General features: G+C 33.9%; 1 protein-coding gene across 1 annotated transcript; it reads right to left on the bottom strand.

The window, feature by feature from the left end:
• Positions 1 to 15,441: 15,441 nt before the first annotated feature.
• On the bottom strand, positions 15,442 to 17,400 carry LOC110109717 (protein LATERAL ROOT PRIMORDIUM 1). The gene is made up of 2 exons (XM_020840918.2): positions 16,078 to 17,400; positions 15,442 to 15,997 (listed from the first exon to the last, which is right to left on the bottom strand). Exons 1-2 carry the CDS (start codon positions 16,574 to 16,576, stop codon positions 15,627 to 15,629), a joined length of 870 nt encoding a protein of 289 aa, XP_020696577.1. The 5' UTR covers positions 16,577 to 17,400; the 3' UTR covers positions 15,442 to 15,626.
• Between the last annotated feature and the right edge of the window lie 3,740 nt (positions 17,401 to 21,140).

The raw sequence follows: 21,140 nt of genomic DNA, 5'->3' as shown, positions 1-21,140 counted from the left end.
ATATATATATATATATATATAACACTAATTTCGAAGCAAATCAAATAATTTTTAAGCTCATATTGATTGTTCTTATGTAATCCATTAACTTTGAATTATCACATTTAAGGTTTATTTGAGACAACTTTATTATTATTTTACTTTTCAAACTGCAATCATGATTTCTATTTAATTACTGTTTCCAATAAATTTATGAGCTAAAAAACAATTTTTTTTAACCATTCTGAAAGAAGCTAATTTTCACATAATAATTTTACAAACAACTTTATAAAAAGCTAGAGCCCCCTCAAACAAGCCCATAGAGCAATTAATTGCAAAATTGTACTAAAGATACATAGAATATTTTTTATATCAAGATGAGCATATTTTTATAATATGTAATTCACCTCAATGCAATGAAATTATCAAATATTTTTTTCACCTCAATGCAATGAAATTATCAAATATTCATAATATTTTTTTTCTTTTATGATTATATTTGTAAATATTTAATAGTTTAATTTGAGAATACTAAAGAATTATTGAATCAAAATCATTATTGCACCTCAAAATATGTGTTTGAATTTTCCATTAGAATGAACATGGAAAATAAAATCTAGCTTGTTGGTATAGTAAACTCATCAAATCGGCTAACTATTAAAAATAATAGTAATTTATGCTTGGTAGAATATTCACAATAATAAAAAAAAATAATTTAATATTTTAATATTATAAAAATCTTTCATCAAATAGGCATCAATTTTTTACGTGAAAAAACTCGAGAAAAAATCAAAAGATTTGAAATGGCTAAAATTATTCGACTAATATAAGTCATGTATCAAAAGACGACATTCTCCTTAGATAAGGCATTGATATAATGAATCAAATATTAATTGAAAGATGACTTTCATGGAGAAAGTGGAGGTTTCATGGTCATATTGGAGCCTTGAGGTATTAAAGCTAATATCAGAAGATTATTTATGGCTCACTTCATTATTCTCTTAAAAGAAATGGAGAACAAAGAGGAATCCATCAAACTTAATGCCAAATTCAAATTTGATTGCTTGGTCAAGAAGAAATTAAAAGAGAGAAGAAGAGAAAGATTTTTGAATCGTATTTGTCAATCATTCGTGTTACAAATTTTGTTCAATTCATTATAAGTATTTAATCTTGTACTTTTGCTTTCAATAATTTTGATTTCAACAAATTTTCTCCCCCAAATCTGCCAAAAATACATTATCTCTGAATTTCAAATATTTATCATTTAAATTTGTATATGTTATAAATTTGATCATTCTAAATGATTTTGATATAATTTTATAACATTTTAAATGAAATGCTAAACGATATTAAATTTATGATATTATAACTGCACAAGATATTCTACTCATCCACATGATCCATTAATTAAGAGTCATAAGAAACTGAAGATTGATTGAGAATTATAAGTAGTCGGGGCGACTGATTTACATGATTCAATGAGAGTTATAGTAAGTAAATTAATTTTGAGTTACAATGGGTGACTGATTAGAATTCATAAGTGTGGAAATAATATACTCTTAAAATACACTCATTAAATCTTAACATTAATACTATTTACTATCATTAACATTACTTAGCATTATTCATCTTGATACTAATATTATTACTTACATTATTATTAATGATAGTTATTGATATTATAATTAAAAATGTGATGTATTGAGATATGATGAACTTAATTTAGAAGGATAAGTTTATGCAAATAATAAGTATATACATTAATGCTTATATCTTTTTATATGATTTACAACATATTGTTCTTGTTCCTCTTGCATTAATTTTATCTATAAAATTTTATTTACTTAAAGAACTACGTGCTCATTAAATAGTTTTAAATATTTTCACTTAAAAAGGCTTAACCTGCAATATAAAAATGCAAGGAACCACTACAGAATCACAATGTTTCAGAAGAACCATAAAGGACATCAGAGTTCATTTATTAGGCTGGACCATCAGCATAAATCGCCTATGTTCAGTACTTTTGAAGTAAATCAGATGCAGTACAAAACTAAAAAATGTGTATTTACTCTCACTTTTCAACAATCAAAAAGCCAAGCAACTATATGCAGATTCAAGCTTAGTTTTGGACGGCTTTTTCATTGCTTAGTTTTGGACGGCCTTTCAGTAGGTAGTTTACTGAAAGGATACTAAGGCTTCATTTGGAACGGCTTTTTCATTGCTTCTTTAATCAGCTTTCTAGTTTAAAATTTAAAATTTTTATACTATAAAGATGCCTTAAGAATCAATATAAAAGACGTCCAAAAGAAATTATAAACTTAAAAGTTAAACTAAAACATACTTTAGTACTGACGAGAGTGAAGGATTGCTCTTGACTGAACTAATCAACTGAGCTACATAGCTAAACAATATTATTATATAATAACCTTGTGAACTATCTTCCTTCTTTCATTAAGATCTTGCTCCAATTCCCAAATCCATTAATTCTTAGATTCCATTGCCACAGCTAATATTTGTATTAACCTTCTCCCTTGAGAAAACAATAGCCTGAAGCTTGTAAAATTTCATGAACTTGCTTCAGACTCTTGAAAGTTTAACGGAATAGTACAGTTTCTGGCAGCTAAATGAAGAGTATGAAATGAAAAAATCATAGCTTCTAAGAGAAGATTGTGGTTTAGTTTGGGACAGTTTTCTTACTGCTTCTTAAAATAGTTTTTAATACAAATATCAAAAATTTTGAAGTAAAAAACTGCATTAAGAAGCAGTAAAAAACCCGTTCCAAACGAGGCCTATATCTTCTCAGACAAGACGAATTCAAAAAATGAGGCATAGGAGATGCATCTGTTACTATCAGTGTCAGTACAAAGAAGAAATCCATCAAAATTAATGAAGTCAACAACAAACAGAAACCTGTAGCTGAGACTGCAGATCTTTCTAACACACTGAAAACTACGTAACGAAACAAATTCAACTTGCCAAACAATTTATTTGTCATAAACAAAACAAATGAATGGTAATAATCTGCATCATATGACTACAAAATATTATATATATATATATATATATTATCTGAATAATAGATATTTTCCTCCAAATTTCTATAGAACGACATATTTGTAAACTTGCATGCAATGGTGATGATGTTGTTAAAAAGAAGGATAGGATTTAACAAGACATGATGATTTTGATTAAAATTAATTAATAACGAAAAGCCCCACATAGTGGTGCAAAGTCTTGATGTTGTTATTGCCGTTGTAATAATGAAAAGCATATATATGAAAAGGCTCAGCAAATCCGCTTAACAATAGAAAGATGTTTTATATAGTATTCATCTGGATCCTTTTGAAGAAAAATATATGCTTCGTTTGGAACAGCTTTCTTGCTGCTTCTTAAAATAGCTTTCTCATACAAAAAATTTAATTTTTATACTAAAAAGTTATTTTAAGAATCAACAAAAAAGCCATACTAAACAAGGCCTTGCATTTTACAAGACAATGTCACCCAAAACTAACCCATACTTGAAATTATCAAAAAAACCACAGCCATTTTTGCCAGAATTATTACCAATTTTTTTATTTTAAAGAGTAGATAATTTTCCATAAAATCTAAAAGGTTTCTATAGCCAAACATTCAAGGAAAAAAATTACTTGGTGACAAGACTAAATTGTCCCAATGTGACCTACCAATCAAGAAAGGACTCTTAAAAGGAAGTATACACAACGAAATCATGATAAGAGGAGCCCATGAGACAGTAAAAAATAAATACACCTCTAATCAGAGAACAGTCTGCATGAGAAATAGCTTCATCAGAAAAGAGCAAAAGCACATGCAAACAGTATATGATAGCATCAGTTCAACTAAAGCACAGTATCTCCAATAATAGAATTGCAACATGACAGGAAGAAAACTAATGGCCACCCAAACATCAATGAAAGAGCTTTATAACAAAACATCATTAGATGCTCTATATACGGTGCTATGGAAAAATAATACTTCGCTGCTTTGCTAACAGCTCAAGAGCTTAAGCTCCTATGGTTTCTGATTAAGACCTCCTAAGGTTTCTGATGAAAATAAATAAAAAAAGAAAAATGGAGTAGAGGTAAAAAAGTTGATGGTGATGATTATAAAAGATTGAAGAAAGATAACATAAAATTTGAATTATCTAATCAGCCAAACGGTCATGGAATGCAAGACAGCCCTCATGCACTAGGCTGTCTTGTTTGAAGGATTGATTTGACTAGGGATAACTGGGTTGGGGAATAAGAGAAGTTAACAGACAAGGGAGTGAGGAAGGAGGTGAAAATGGAGGGTATGAAACTGAAAAGTTGGGAAAAGAATACCATAAAACAGATTAGAGACTCCAGGATTAAAGATAAGTTGGCATTTTGACAATGATTTTTGTCATGTTGAATAGAAGACTGAACATTGTCCAAACCTCATAGCCTATACGGGGATTCATGTCAAATGCATTAGATTAAGGCTTCGTTTGGGCCGGCTTTCTTACTGCTTCTTAAAGCAGCTTTCTAGTACAAAAATAAAAAACTTTGTACTAGAAATCTAATCTAAAAAGCAGTAAGAAAGTCATCCCAAACGAAGCCTAAACCCAACCTGAGAGTGGGTTGGTTCAATCAATCAAGCTGGTCTTTCAGCCAATGCCCAAGTCCAATACCAACCAAGAGTTACTGTGGGAGATGACAGAATAGGATGTTTAAGATGCCTTCAACAAGTTGGTTAAGAATCTTAAATGCATAAGGGAGAGAATCAGAGCCAAAGTAACATCATCAAAGAGAACATAATTAATCAAATTCCAACTGTTTTTAGCTATTTCATTCAGGTTCAATTTCATATAATGTGCTAACTCCATTTAGAAAATTATCATCATAATCAAAGAGATGCCATTCCACCACATAAGCTAATTTTGACTACCAAATTTCTCATTTTAAGGTAATTAAACAATAATATTCTTACTAGCAAGATAGTCCATTCTTTACACTAACAATATAACAAATCGACAAAAAAATTCAACAGCAATACTAAAGAATTTCAGGCGGCATTTCCATTGGAACTTAATGCTGTCAGAATTTAGCTGGTATTAGACCTATAAAAGGAATTCTGACAAAAAAACTGCTTATAATTCAAAAAATTTAGCAGAATTTAAGAGAAATTTAATTATCATCAGTGGTTTTTGTCAGGAAGAAACCAAAATAAATTTCCCAGCATGGCAAAAACCCTCATTTCTGCCATATCCTCCATCGGTTTGTATAGTGACGAGATAAAGATACATGAAAAGATATGATGGGAAAATTAGGGTTTAGGGTTGAGTGTAAGAGAAAAGTAAGTTGTAAGAGGAACAAGAGAGTAACATATTAAGGTTTCACACAAAGTTTTGGATGTAGATGATGATGTAGAGAACTAGGCTTTGTCCTAGTGTTGATGTGGAGTGTGAGGAGAGCTGTGAAAGTTCAAAATTAAACTTTTAATACTCTACACTCATTACATGTGCAATGTTTATGCAATTGCACCTCTTGGCAAGGAAAGAATTTAAATATTAGGCTATAAGTGCTTAGCTTATGATAATTGGAATGCTTATACCCATTATCATGGTCATCTATAGGGGATGAGCTATAAGAAATGGAGTGATGCTGAGTAGTTATTGACTAAAGATCTACAAGCTTATATACATATGAAGATGCATACATGAATTAATGTAATAGGCCAACAACAAATGAATGAACAATAGGCCATAGAAGAGGAAGGGAGTGATGGAAATAAAGAGGAATGAATAAGATGAGAGGTTAGAAAAATGAAAAATAAACATTCGATCGATTGCAATAACTTTGATATTTGTTGCAAGTGAATTTTACTTTTAATGTTTATTTGTGTTGTTTTTCATTGTGTGCATGTTTTTCTACCATAAATGATAGTAAGCTTGATGGATAATAGTGTAGTAATTTGAATCTCTTGGGAAATGCTACATAAAAATTAAATAGGTGCTTAAGATATTTCGCCAGATGATTGAGATGATAACAAAAAATCTATTGGCAGATGCCGAAAAAAATATGCCAGAATGATTTTTGGTTGCTAGAAAACACTATAATGAGGTTTAAAGCGGTGAATAAATTTCACAAAAATCAGTCAAAAATAAGATTTCAAGTGAAAAAAAATAATCAATTTCAATGATTTTTTAAAATGATTATCTTCTTGTCATTGTTTAAAATTACACAATAAGAGGCTCCACTTAAAGCCTGTCTCAGTACAATTTTTTTAAAAAATGTCACGAGGCTTAAGTCTTGATGGGATGTAACCCCACAATTTGAAGCTTTTGCATACTTTGTTAGAGGCAAAAGCCTAAAATATTAAAATTTAGATGATTTGAAAATTCTAATACAAATTTAATATATAAAATAAATCTTATTTTGTTATTTCTCAGCACCTAAACCTAAAACAAATAGAATCGAAAATCAAAATTGCAAGCACCTCATCAACTTTTAGCCGCACTCCACATTCGCACCCGATATCGCTTGCACTCACAGTCATAACTAAAGAAAAGGGTAAAAACAACAACTCATTATAATGAAAATTGGAATGAGAACTCTCTAATGATCACAGCATGACAGGCTTTTGAATTCGTAAATTATAATGTTAGTCACTTAGACAACTTTTTGATATTGATCTAGGTTTCAGGTAAATTTATTATTATGATCCTACTTTAACTCGTTGTGAACTTACTTTGATGTTAATATATAACTTATTACTTCATATTTGTTAATAATGTAATGATAAATAGTGCAATTTCAATCATAGCTTCCTATTGAGTAAGCTCAATTATGCTTGTGAATCTCTTTCCTTTCAAATATGATTTAATATTCAGCTCATTGCACTCTTTTTCACAAAATATGATTATGTCTTCTTCTAACTCAAATCTCTCTCCCCTCTCTCTATAAATATAGGGTTTTAATCATCTCTTAAGTATACTCTTTGAATTCATCATCACTCATCCAGATTACCCTGCCATCTTCTCCATCCAAATCTCAAGTCATCCTAGATTCAAGCATCAGAACATTACCTGCACTTTATTAGTATTAATTATATATCATGATAATGCATACATTAAGGGTAAAAAAACTAAAAATTAATCAATTTAACAACAATTAACTTGATAACAAACTATTGTTTAACTTTATGTTTCCTTCCCTAATGTTTGAATTTCTTAAAATTTTATTGAATTTCATATGTAAAAAATAAAGAAATATTCATTACCAAAAAAATAAACAATATGAGGCTTTCCCAATTGCAAACTAAACTTTTTACCTCTGTGGCTCTTTAATATAACCCCTTTGAGCGCAAAGAGTTTGTCACCACACACATTAATTTGTACCATATGATATTTTTCACAATCTTGTAAGAGAAAATACTTACAAAAACATACATTATTGCTTAATCAACAACAACAACAACAACAACAAGCCTTTATCCCACTACGTAGGGTCGGCTACATGAATCATTTTTCTCCATTGTGTCCTATTAAAAGGCAAATTCTCGTTTAAATCTAATAAAGAATATTGGGGCATCTTCTACCCATAATTGCACATGAACAATCACAAATTTTTATTTTGGACTATCATAACTACCAAATTTGTCAATCTAATCATTCGTCTAATAACTTAATTTGTAAATGGATTTGACACTGAAGGGACATGTGGTAAGTGACCTAAACCTAAATAAATACACATTTCGTGCAACGAAAGTTCCACTTTGCATGTAATTATCATATCAAATGCAGCCAATAAATAGCTAACATCAATACAATTCCAAAAAATCAAATTAGATACTAAATTTCTACTTTTAAATTAGCTCAAAGATGTTATTTTATTTCCACGTCACCTATAAAAAATAAGAACTACATTCCAGCTTAGAATTATATTTTAAGAAGGGCTTTCCTTTCCATAAAAAAAATGGATATAATGAATAATGCAATTATTCTTTTAAAATTAAAATAAGAGATGAAAAAATAATCAAGAAAAAATTTGTTAATTTCATAATTTAAAACTAAGCAATCCCCAATTAGTATAATTAAACAAAACTACCCTACTTAAATAAAATTATATTAAGTTAGGATCTTAATTCAGTGTTCATTTATGCGAATTAGTATACTGTTTGTGAGCCGCTCCCTGTTTTGAGTGATGTCGGGTTACCTATGAGGATTATTACGTTTAGTAGTGTGAAAACCATTTTTCTTTCATGTTTAGCTTGTTTTGGATTTTCCTTCCAGGTTCGTCCGTACAAAGTTGGGTTCGTCCGGGACGAACAGTTGAAAGCCTTTACACAGAGAGCTTCGTCCAAGGACGAAATTGATCATTGTTTGTACGATGGCAATCCGAGGAGATCGTCCCTGTACAAAGAGCAAATTTCGTTTGTGCGAACCTTGTTTGTGAACAACCCGAGGAGATCGTCCCGGGACGAACTGCGAATATCGTCCGGACGATTGAGTTCATTAAATATTTGATTTGAGATTTTTTTGAAGAAAGAGAAAGTAGAGGAGAGAGAAAAAGAGGGAAAGAGGAAGAAAGTTGGATTTTGGGCAACTTCGGTCCATTTTCGTCCGTCGCAACAGTTGAGAAAGTTAATCGACTCGAGGTAAGGCACATTATGCCTTTCTCAATTTTCAGAAATATGATTTTTGACGGATTTTATGTTAAAGATTTTGTTTCCGTTAGCGAAAAATGAGTTTATCTTTGCACCGGTAAAACTTTTATGTCGTAACTTTTGAAATGCTGTAGAGATTGTAATTTTGCACGTTTTGAGTATTTTCTGAAAGTTTTTCACCTGGTATTTTGAATTCTGCGGTGTTTTTATCGAATAGTAAATTATCTGGATGTCGAAAAATATTTCTTCAGTACAATAAAAGTCTTGAAATGATGTTTTACACGATCTTTGTTAATTTGGTGATTTTCTGAAATTGTGCATTCTTGATTCATTGGCTTTCTATCGTCAGTCGCTATACGAAATGTGAAATTTTGATATGTGCTCAATTGCTCCGTATTTATTATGATATGATGATTTGATGTTTGATATGATTTGAATAATTTCAGAAAGGAGTTATAAGGGGCCGGAATCCTTTGAGATTATGTCTATGTCAAGGAGGGGAGGCATAAAGAGCCAGAATCCTTTGAGATTTTTTCTAGGTCAGGGAATATGAAAATGAATTCTGATCTGATAATTATATATATCTGATTTATTCTGGTGTTGTAAGCACAAAGGGAGATATATTCTGGTGCTGTAAGCACAAAGGGTGGCATAAGGGGCCAGAATCTTTTGAGATTATGTCTATGTCAGGGAAGGGAGGCATAAGAAGCTAGAATCCTTTGAGATTCTGTCTGGATCCGAGACATGTGATCTGATATGTGATCTGATATATGATTTGATATATGACTTGAAATCTGATTTGAATATGTGATTTGTACGATTCTGTTCTTTGATTTTATATGAGTATTTGTTCTGTAAATATGTTTGAATTCTGTCTGATTATCCGTTCTGTATGATCTGTTTTGTACGACGAACTGAATTCTATTATTTATTTAATTTCTGTATGAATATATGAATTATGTGTGACGGTTTCAATCAGTAAATGAATGAATATGCATTTCTGTTCTGAGATTTCAGTTCTGTGCTTATGTGATTCGTTATGTGATTATGTTATTCGAGGTGAACTATTTTCATATTTCGGTGAAGTATTTTGGAATGAGTTTCTGGAGATTTTGATCGGCTAGAGTAGTCTTGCTGAGCTGTTAGCTCACTGTGATTATCTTCATGGTTTTTAGGTTCAGGGAAAGGGAAGGAGGTTTTAGACTAGCCGTTCAGTATCTAATCTGAAATTAGGTATTTTGTACTTTTGATTTTTGTACAGTCATGGCTTTTCATTTCTGTTCTGTACTTTCTGTTATAGCCATGCACTGTAATGTACATGATTATTTTGATGAAACAAAAGAAAACTTTTGGAAGAATTTTTGTATATTTGGATGTTTGTAGTAGCTTTGTGTTTTTCTGTATGTCTGTGTATTGGAAGAAAGTCTGAAAAATAAATTCCAAAGCTAGATCCTGGATTCATCCGTCATGACTCGATGCGATGGGATTCGTTCCGATCGGGTTGGGTCGTGACAAGTAGTTTCTCTGTTAAGCCTGCTGCTCTCATTCAGGCTATGAATTTATATTTTTGGGGCAATACCTATATGAGATTTTTCTTTTTTTATCTGCTTTGTCATTTGCTTGTGTTTTGTGATAACTTAGTGACCTTCAATCATACTGTGACCAAACACTCCTTTTACTTTTCCAATTGGTTAAATATCTACTACTTACAATTTTGCAGCCTTATTAACCTTTTGCTATTTTGGAGTGTTACTTACATGCAGAGATACTCGCCAAAATTTTGGCCTTACAAATTTTGCAAGGAGTTCACGACTTCTACTTTTCAGAGCTATTTGAGGTTTGCTTATTCTTTTTGCAGGAAGACTGTGCTGAATGATATCATTCTACTCTTCCTTTTTTGGGTACTGTCAACTTGCAGCCCTAAAATGTGCTTAGGTTTTTTGTAATTTATATTAAAAGGAATCACTGGCTCTTAGATTTTATTTTGCTTTCTCTTATAGCTCTTTTGAGCATTAGCGAGCTGGAGGTTCCTTCTACGGACCTTGTAACCTCTTTTTTTGAAATTAACGTGTAGGCCCCTCCGAAGATTTTAACCAAAAAAAAATTATCAACTAAATCCCTTGTAACTAATTTATCTAATAAATGACTAATCAATCCCCATGATTCAAGCATGAACTAGACTTATTAAATCATATCTATGGCATAACTAAACACAAGGTTAAAACAACAAGCTCAAACTCAATAATTAGTTAGATAAATTAATAAATTAATTAAATTTAAGCAAAATAATTACAATAATTAATTCAAGCAACATCATTATTTTAACCTTATCCAAATATTTCAGGTTGATTTAATAAATTTTTATGCTTCATTACAATTTGTTGTTACATTAACATCTAACTTTACAATAAACAATTAAAGTTAGTAAAGGAGCTAATTATATTTCGAAAAAATTTGTGTGAACAACTTGTAGACATGTTAATTTTAGTATTAACTTATTCTTGCTAACAATACCACATAAATTTAGGCTTCGTTAGGGATGACTTTTTATTGCTTCTTAAAATAGAGTTTAGTACAAAAATTTTAATTTTTTAACTAAAACTATGTTTTAAAAAACAATAAAAAATCGTCTCAAACAAAGCCTTAATTTATCCATGGCATTAGCATGTCGTCAAACCATTGCAAATAAAATTGTTAACATTGGACCTAGCACAAAAACCTAACTTAGATCAGCCACAAAACTCTGACGTTTGAGTCAACCCGTGTAGGGTAAATTTAACTTAAGTGACTTAAAAAAAAAAAGTAAGCACACCGAATGTTTTGATTTTAGATTTAGCTCACAAAAACAATTTAACAAATTAATTTTTTATATAACTTTTCAAGAAAACCCTTTAGATTATAATTTTTGTCAGCATTTTCATGTAAACAGGTACAAATTTGATAAATATACTCATTTTGGATCAGGTTGAAACTAAACCGTTAAACTTGAAAATATTTTTTATATTAGTCAATTTTGTTCAAGATGCATTTAAGTTTTAAACAAGGTTGGGTTTATATTTAATAAAATTATGTTGGATTATTTGGAGTCAATCCCACACTCAACCTGTAACTTGAATTAAAACTCTTATTAATAAGTTTGTCCAATAATAATTTATTTTTTTTAACATATATAACACTTCAAACTCTATTGATAAAAGTTATGACATACGCAAATCATTAAAACTCTTAAATTTTCAACAATCGACTTCGCTACGACAACCTTTTATTGCTCAACACTTATATTCATATAGCATAATAAATTAAGATATATTTTAATAAAATTTAATTATCTACAAGATATTATCTTATCACATATTCATTAACACCTTTATTATTCCATAATTGATATATTAATTTTTATGTCAACTAACTTTGCAAGGTTACCATATATTCTTCATTGACATATGCTTTTGCAAGAACATAAAAACCTTCTAAATGGTAAGTTGATTGCTTTGTACAATTTCTCATATTGCATAGCAAAGATAAAAGACAACAAAGCGATCATTATTCATCATTTATAATCCCACAATAAAAAATGAACCCCCCACCAAAATTATTCCTTAAATCTCATCATAGTCACTTTAATTGTTGTATTACCCAAGTATTCAGAATGCACTATAAAGATGTCATTAGCTAATAAATCACTCCGCTCCGACAAAAACAAGCATCTAACAATTAGGTTGGTTGCAAGTACACCCGACAATTGCATCAAATAGATCACTAATCGAATTTGTTAGGTTCTATGCAACCAAGAGCTTTGAGTCTAACTAAACAGCTTGAGTTGAAAAGAATAAGGGAAAGAATCCTCACATACTTCAATAACTTTAAGACCCATAGTAAATTCTAAAAAATTTGAAATATTAAAATCAAATATAATTGTTAATTATCCATAAATGACGAAGCACTTATATCCAATGATTGAATTGGAGAGGGGATAATAGATGGCTCTTCCCCCCTTAGATTTAAGAAAAAGCTCGATATAAATATTAAAGCTTCACCCTTAAATCATCCTACAAATATGTAAATTATAGAAGCTTTGCACACCTAAATTTGAGTTGCATTATGTGGCGCCCACTCATTTAACACCTTAATCCCTACACTCATTATATAGAAGCCCAATACAAACATTAAAGGTACAACAATGAAAAGAACAAAAATTTAAAAATCAAAGATATCAAAAGGTAGTCTTATAATAGTGTTCCATCGTGTACTACATGCCTTTTTTTAATCTTGAAGACCTAAGAAGATTAACACAAACCACCGAAAGCTTAGATAAATTATAAGGAATGCAATATCTCAATAACTTATGATTTTCTTTCTTTATTATTATTATTTTATCATGATGCATTCATCTATGTAACTCCCCAATCAAAATAGGATAATTCTAACCCTCCTAGTGATTATCTTTTCAAAGATTTCAATTAAATGTACAAGTCAAGAATATATCAATAAGAAAGGTTGAAGCAAGCAAACAAGAAAATTAAAACATAAAAGTTAAGTTAACCTCCAGACTATGAAAACTTGAACTAAAAAACAAATCTATGAATTAATATCATAATTAATATTATACGAAAGATGAACTAAATTAGATTCATTTGGCAACCAATATACCACTTATAAATGTTTCATTAGAATAAACATTTTACTTGGATATAAAGTCAAGCACAGTAAAAACATTTATTAAGACATTGAAAGAATATATGCCCCTAAGTTAACGTCAAGCACAAGCCAAAAGGTGCTTGAGATGCGCATAGCATAAGTAAATGCAAAAATGATTCAGTAGATTTGAGGATAGCAAAATAAAAAAAAAAATAATATATAAATACAACAACAACATCAAGCCTTTATCCCACTACGTGGGGTCGGCTACATGAATCCTTTTTCTCCATTGTCGGTAAAATTAAAAAGAAAAACATTTGAACACATTAATCTCTTGCATATCAACGCATAAATCAAAGTTCCAAACTATGCAAACAATGCATATCATAAAGCAGAACAAGACAATATGTAAAATCAAAGTCTATAGGCTCCATTCATTTTGCCTATTTCAAGCGCACTAAGTGAATTACATATCCCAAGTTCAGATTCATATCATCATAATAGACCCAATTGGAATTATAATAATATAAAAAACTATAAAAAAAAAAGAAAATAAAATAGGCACAGCGCTTCATAAGAAGAGAGCTCGAAGTAAAAAGACCTTGTAGCTACTCTAAAAACAATCACTCTTGCAAGAGGGGAAAAAAGATCAGAAAAAAAAAAATAAAAACACATAAATGATGACATTAAAGAAATTGATAAAAATTAGTAACTAGATTTATCATATAATGATCATCAATAGTCTCAATCCAACTATTTTAGCCACATGTCGCAAGCTCGAATATCAACAAGGTTGTGTGTGACGAGAAATTATTATGTGCGGACACCGGGCAGTCCGGAGACCAACCAGAATGTGCCACGTCACCCAGTACCGAGCGAGCAAAAAAGTGATGTGTCACGTTCTGGTTGGTCTCCGAACGCCATCCGGGTCCGAAAAGAATAATTTTTCGTGTGTAAGATAGCATGCTTGAGCTCCCTAAAAAATAGAGGAAAAAAAAGCTACAATAATACAGCATGCTCATAATATCCACATCAACTTGCAAACCATCATAATCCTTCCAAAAGCAAGGTATCCATAAACAGACCATCCCAACAACAAAAATAAGACAACACAATCTTTTGAACTGCAAAACTCCTTAAAATGGATGGGAATTAAAACTAAGCAAAAACAAGAAAAGGAAATAAACAAAAACAGTAAAAAGAATAGCTAAAAACAGTAATAATGTCAAAGCAAGAGATGATCCACCATTCCATTTATAAACTACAATGCAAGCATAATGCTCAACAAAATAAAGCTGGCAACAATAATTCCAACTGAATTAAATAAGAAAGAACACTTATCTACCACATGTACTCCTTACTCTTTTGCTACATAAAAGGGTCAATGGAAACAAGTTCCAATGTCATGTCATGTTGTACAGCGCAGACAAGACCTAAGGTTGAAAAGATATACAAAGATAACTCTTACAGCAACATTCAAAAGAGGCTGCCCATCAGTCAAAAAGAAAATGGCCTATATCACATGGAGAAGGAAGCGTAGAATGGAAGTACTGCCGGGGTGGTTGTTAAGCTTTGCCATCAGCTTAATATTCTATTAATTTATAGCAAATTATGCTTTCAATTCTTCTCTATTAGTTTAGTTTGGAGACAAAATCTCTCAACCACCATTCGATTAGCTAAAAAATTATTAAAAAAGATACTTCCGTGAATGAACAGTGCAGAGTTCTGAAATGCACCTCACATCCTACCATTCATCCTAGATATGAAAATCAAAGAATCAATATAGAAAAGTACAGCTTTCAGAACAGCAAGATCTATGAAGAGGGTAGTTATATCGAAAAGATAAGCTTGAAGTAGTACGACAAGAAAAATAATTAAGCAGCGGCAGCAAAAGCAAAGTCATTTATCAATATACAACAATATCGAGACGAAAAGTTTAAATCTTGCGTTGGTCACTTCGCATTTAATAGCAGATCGTAAATGGCAGGAGATAGTTTTATAGACGGAGAAGAGATTGGCTTTAAAAACTGATGTGGGAGAAGAAAAAATAAGCACGGCGATCCAGGAAGACTGTTTATCGGTATACAGCAATATTGAGACGCAAAGTAGCGATCTTGCGTTCTCCACTTTGAAAAAGAGAGCAGTTTTATCGACTGAAATAATGGTAGCAGGCAGTGGTAGCTAAAAGAAGTCATTTAATTATCAGTATACAACAAACACAACGACAACAATAATAATAATATAAAAAGTTTGGATTGTCCGCCTTGCATTTCAGAAGGTAATACAGCAGATAAATAGTAAGCCGAAGAAGGAGAATGTAGAACAGTGAGAAGAGAGAAAAGTATTCTTGATGAAGCTAAAGCTCAGTTTATTGTATTACCATAAGTTGCACCGCCGAGCATTACCCCGGCGCCGCCACCATAGACATCCGAGGGAAGCATAGGGGAGGACGATGACGCGCCGCCGCTCCGACCAGCACCGAGATGAAGCTCCGATATGTTGGGAACAGCGTTATTGTTATTCCCGCCGGTCATGGGAGAAGTTTCGGTGAGTTCACCGCGCCCGTCGTCGACACCTTGGTCATACAGAAAGCCCTTGAATACATGCCCGCCAATGTTCACAACCGCTTGGTATGCGTACTCGTCTTCCCCGTCGTCGACAGATGTTACTCTCACGCACTTGAACACTGCCGGAGCTCGTACGTGGCCAGGCAGATTCTCGCGGAAGCAGGCTTCTGCGAAGAATTCCAAATTTGGTTACGTGGGGATAACAGAGCGAGGAATAAAGAAAGGGGAGAGGGGTGAAAGGTCTTACCTTGGTGGCTAGAGCTGGTATCAAAGCTGCGAGGTGGGGTGTTGGAAGTGGAAGTGTGGGAAGTGGTGGTGGTTTGGGAGGAGATAAGGCGAGGTTTTTTGGGGGCGGATGTGGAGGTGGAAGATCCGGCGAAGGCGGCGGCGGTGGCAGTGCCGGTGAGCTGGCGTTCACGGCGGCGAGCTGCGGGGACCCACGTGCTTTTTATGTGCGTGGAGCAATCAAAGCCGCGGCTTTTACAGCACGTTCTGCATCGCCTGTGTGTGCAATCCTTTTTGGCTTGGTTGCCGCAGTCCTGGCAAGTGGAGGAGCCGCTGGCGACTGAGAGGATGCCGGAGGAATTAGGGTTAGGGTTTTGGTTGTGTGGGGGTTGGGCCAGACAGGGAGCGGCGGCGAGGAGAGGAATGATAGGGTGCTCGCCGGAGCAAAGCATAGATTCGTTATGTGACGGCGGCACCGCTGGAGCAACGACGAAGACATCTCGTAGGCCGACCATGCCCATGTCAGCGATTCCATAGTTAAGTTGGTGGCGGCCAGAGCCAGACGAGCTTGGCGCCCAAAATCCGGCGGCGGCCGCAGCGCCGCCGCCGGCATTAAATCCTAGCGAAAGATCGTCGGCTCTGGCCGTGGAGGAGGAAGCAACCCAATCCGCAAATGCTCCGGTGTCGGAAGGAAATCGCCTTCCAGAAGCCACTACGACTTCTTATATACTCACTCTTCTCTCACTCAAAACCTATAATTGTCTGTCAATGACTACAGCTCTGTAGATGAAAATGCAGAAAAAAAGAGGTTTCTGGTCGGGAAAAAATGATTTTTTTTAAGCGGGTGAAAGTCTGTGAGAGAGGTGGAGAGGGGTGGGGACTCTGAAATTCTTTCTGATTGTTGTTTTTTCGATCCCTTGCGACCTGTTTTTTCCTTAAGTTGGTTTCTTTCTATTTCTCCCACTAACTTTGGCGCTCTCTCTCTCTACTGGTCTTCCAAGCAGTTTTTTTCTTTCTTTTTTCTGCTGTCACTGCGCCCGCTGCTTCTACTGCCGCTAGCTGCTGCTGCGGTTTCTGCTTCTCCTGCAACCTGCCTGGTCCCTTCTGCTGTTGTTAAAAGCAAAAGCTCTGAACCTCTCAACACCAAGGTGAACCTAGCCTCTCCCTCTCTCTTCCCTCTCTCTTCCCTCTCGAAGCTCCCCACTTATTCGATCTCTCGAATGGCCTTCACTGGCATCTTATCCCTTTCTCTCTCTACTTCTATCTCTGTCTGCTGTCTCACTCTCTTCCCCTGCTTTACTGGTGGTGGGCTTTCTATTATTCTTCCCCGCGGTCACGTGATGGATTGGTAAAGGCGAGAATGCGCAAATGGTTAAATGGGATGGAAGGCTTGTTCAGCTCAGAAGAAAGGGAGTTTCATGGCGACACGTGTAAGGCAAAGCTCGAACCTTTTTATGGCTCCGGGGGTGTTCGGGTTGTGACTTCTCAGCAGAGGATTTATGTGGAAGGCAACGTTCGTCTATTGGGCCCTTGATGGCAAAACCAATGTTGACGTGCAGATCAATAAAATATATTTTAGAATAAGATAAGATTTTTTTAAAATTATTTAGGAGCTCTTATATATAATGTCAAATAATTTTAATTTTTAAATTTATATATTTATTGAACGCCTAAAAATAAAGAGGAACATAGAAAATAGTCTAAATCCAAGTTTTATATGAAAACCCAATATATAAGAGTGGTGATGGCAATCGAGTGATAATAGTTGGACCAGCGTCAACATCGAAGGCCAGGAAAAGCACTGAGAGTTCAATAGATCTCTACGATTTCTTCTAACTCGAGTCTTCTCCTTCGTATAAAGAATGCATGATTAGAAAATTGTGAGCTCTCTCCCTTTCATGTATTTGAAGATGCAGAAGTTCACTACTTTCTATAAGGGAGGAACTTTGAATATAAAATTGTAAGTAATTGCTTGGTTTCTTGTAGTTATGACCAATATGGGGGTAGAAATAGTTGATGGAAATCGAGTTTATCATCACATTTTGCATTCCGTGACAGCCTGTGAAGAGAAGCTCTTGGTTTAGGGTTTGGCGTGATTGTGTTCTCTTCCCAGCCGCCTGGCCGTGATGGCTGCTAACCTTTAGATTTTCCCCCACTCCCGGGTAGCTCTTCTATTCTTGGGGCCGCTCCTCCTCTTCCTCCTATCATTTCCTATGCAAGTAATCTTTCTGCTCCTCCGTCGGCTAGGGATGAGTGACCGATGTCTTTCGTCAATCCGACCAAAAAACTTTCTTTTGCGGCTAATGAGCTCTCTGAAGGGAAAGGGTTGTGGGAACTTTCCCTTGTTGGATACTCTTTAGGGCAAAGGCCTTATTATGAGCGGTTAATTGCTGCGATGTCAAAAGCTTGGAAACTTAAAGGATCGTTTTCTCTTCTTTCGCTAGCTGATGATTTCTTCCTATTGAAATTCACTTGTGTTGAGGACTTTGACATGATCTGGTCGGGTGGTCCCTGGTTTCTCTTAGGTAAGCCGTTCTTCCTCAAAAAATGGTCGCCCAAATTTCAACCTAAACGTGACGAAACTACTGTGATTCCTCTGTGGATCAAAATACTTAATCTGCCTTTAGCTCTCTAGACCCCTTCAGGTATCTCTAAGATTGCTAACTATATTGGAATACCTTTATATGTGGATTCATTAACTGCTAAGCGAATTAGGCTTACCTTTGCGAGAATCTGTGTTCAAGTGGATAAAAACTCTGTTTTGCCGGAGGAAATTCCTCTGGAAATTGACGGAGAGGACTTAGTCCTAAAGTTGGTTTACGACTGGAAACCAACAAGATGTGAAGGCTGTGGTTCCATCATTCATTCGTTCGCTCTTTGCCCATCAAATCCAGATCCCAAGCCATCTCTACCTCCTAAACCGGCCTTCAGAGGTAGAAGTCAAAGCAGATTGCCTGGTAACAGAATCGCTCGCTCTGCCTCCCGACCAGCTGTCGCTACTTCCCAACCAGCCCCTATCACAGGTTTACCTGGTTCATCCTCTAATCCTTGTGTTAATTCATCTTCTAATCCTTCTCCTATTTATGTGCCCATCTCTTCTCCTTCTAAGCAACCTGTCAATCTTATTGTCCCTAATGTGGAACCCATTTTAGATAAGCTGTCTTCTGTTGATTCTATTGTTCTTAATGTAGATCATGAATCAGCTCACAAGCCTCTAGCTTCTTCGAATAATAATCCTCCACTTATAAACCTTAATCTTCCTCACGCAGACTCCTCCTCTTCGGAACAACCATTACCACACATGCTTTTGCGCCCCTCACAAGTTATTATGGCTAATAGTTTTGCTTCTCTCCCGGTGGACATTCCTGACTCTCCGAAGGAAGACTCGTTAGATGAAGAAATCTCTTCCTCATCTAAAACTGATGAGGTCATCCTTATATCCCCCACAATTCTCAAAGCTTCTTCCTCCTCTTCCAAACCTTCTGAAAATTCCAATTCTCCAACCAAAAAATCAAAGCCAAAAACGGCCAAGAAGGCCAAAAAATCCAAATAATCCATGTCTTTGCCTGCTATGGCGGCTTGGAACGGTAGGGGTTTCAATCACCCTAAAAAAGCCAAGATGTGTAAAGATCTTATTTCATCCTTTAACCTAAAACTTATTTGCATTTTAGAAGCCAAGATTCATCATCCTTCTACTCAGGATTCTTGGTTTTATTCTTCCCGTATCCTTTTCGATAATGAAAAATGTAGCGACAATTTCTCTTACTCTTCTCCTGGTAGAATTTGGGTTAAGTGGGACTCTACCCAGTTAACTTTTACTCCCTCTTTCACTTCGTCTCAAGTTATTCACGGCATTGTGGAAGCGGGGTCTCTTCCCCCCGAATATAGTCCTACCAACATCTATCACCAGACAATAGTATTTATGACCTCCGTCGCCTCCGACTATAGTCCTTCTGACTTACGTTTCCACTGACTACAGTCCATTCAACATCAGTTGCCAGACAACTGTCTTTATGACCTCCGTCGCTTGCCAACTACGATCCTTCCGACTTACGTCGCCCACGGACTACAATCCTTCCAACCTCCGTCGTACACCGACTATAGCCCTTCCGATCAAGCAAACACGTCAACAACGATTCTGCCTATTTCCACCATGTAATACACTTTATATGATGTATATTTGTTACATAAAGTCATGGTCTTCCTTCCAATAAAGGTTCCCATTTCTAATCAATTGCAAATACTTAGTGGATTCATTCCAACTGGGCCAGTCCCCGTGTTTTGCCCCTATTCAGGGTTTTCCATGTAAAAATCTTGGTGTCTCTTATGAACTTTGCACCCTCTTTTTTATTTGATTGTGTGCAGGATCTTTGTACAACGCTAAGACATTAAATTTTATATTTCTCTACCGTCGCAAATATTCCAAGACACAACAATAATAATAAGAACTAAGATTTATTTCTAATAAATATTAAGAGTAAACAAAATATGAAATTATATCAGAAAATATTTTATAGCTTAAATAAAAATTATCTTAGATATGCCTATCTTATTTTTATTTTGAAACAAATAAATAAATGAAAAAAAATAATTTAAAATGGAAGATTTAGATTATTTTCTCAATGAAAATTTGAGATTCTCCCCCTTAATGAAATGTTAAATCTTAAACTAAATCATCTTAAGCAATTATTATATATGTGTAAATAATGGCTTCCAAATTAGACCTCAATGATCTTGTGCAGCTTTTTTGTCTTTGGTTTTGGGTGTGATTTATATATATATATATATATATTGTTATTAAAATTTTCTTTGTAGAACGAGTAAATAGTAAAATTAAGTATTGAATATTTAAGAAGATTAATTTTATGTATCATGTGACCTATGTTAAGAAAGATAAAAATAGGCCTAAAAAATCTAGGTTAGAAAATATTAAAAATGATAAAGATTAATTTTATGTATCATGTGACCTATGTTAAGAAAGATAAAAATTGACCTAAAAAATTAGGTTAGAAAATATTAAAAATAATATTTTTTTATTAAATTTAAACGAGAATTTGATTTTTAACAGGACAAAATTAATTGAGA

Source organism: Dendrobium catenatum, unplaced genomic scaffold (genome assembly GCF_001605985.2).
Source record: "Dendrobium catenatum unplaced genomic scaffold, ASM160598v2 fragScaff_scaffold_706, whole genome shotgun sequence".
In the NCBI taxonomy this organism is placed as follows: Eukaryota; Viridiplantae; Streptophyta; class Magnoliopsida; order Asparagales; family Orchidaceae; genus Dendrobium; species Dendrobium catenatum.
The sequence above is the reverse complement of the archived record's forward strand: the minus strand, read 5'-3'. Positions and strand labels throughout refer to the sequence as shown.

Excerpts from the sequence above, each read along its gene's own strand:
- LOC110109717 (XM_020840918.2), bottom strand. The coding sequence starts at position 16,576 with ATGGGCATGGTCGGCCTACGAGATGTCTTCGTCGTTGCTCCAGCGGTG. Across the intron at positions 15,998-16,077 it reads TACCAGCTCTAGCCACCAAG|AAGCCTGCTTCCGCGAGAAT; the intron begins GTAAGACCTTTC and ends AATTCTTCGCAG.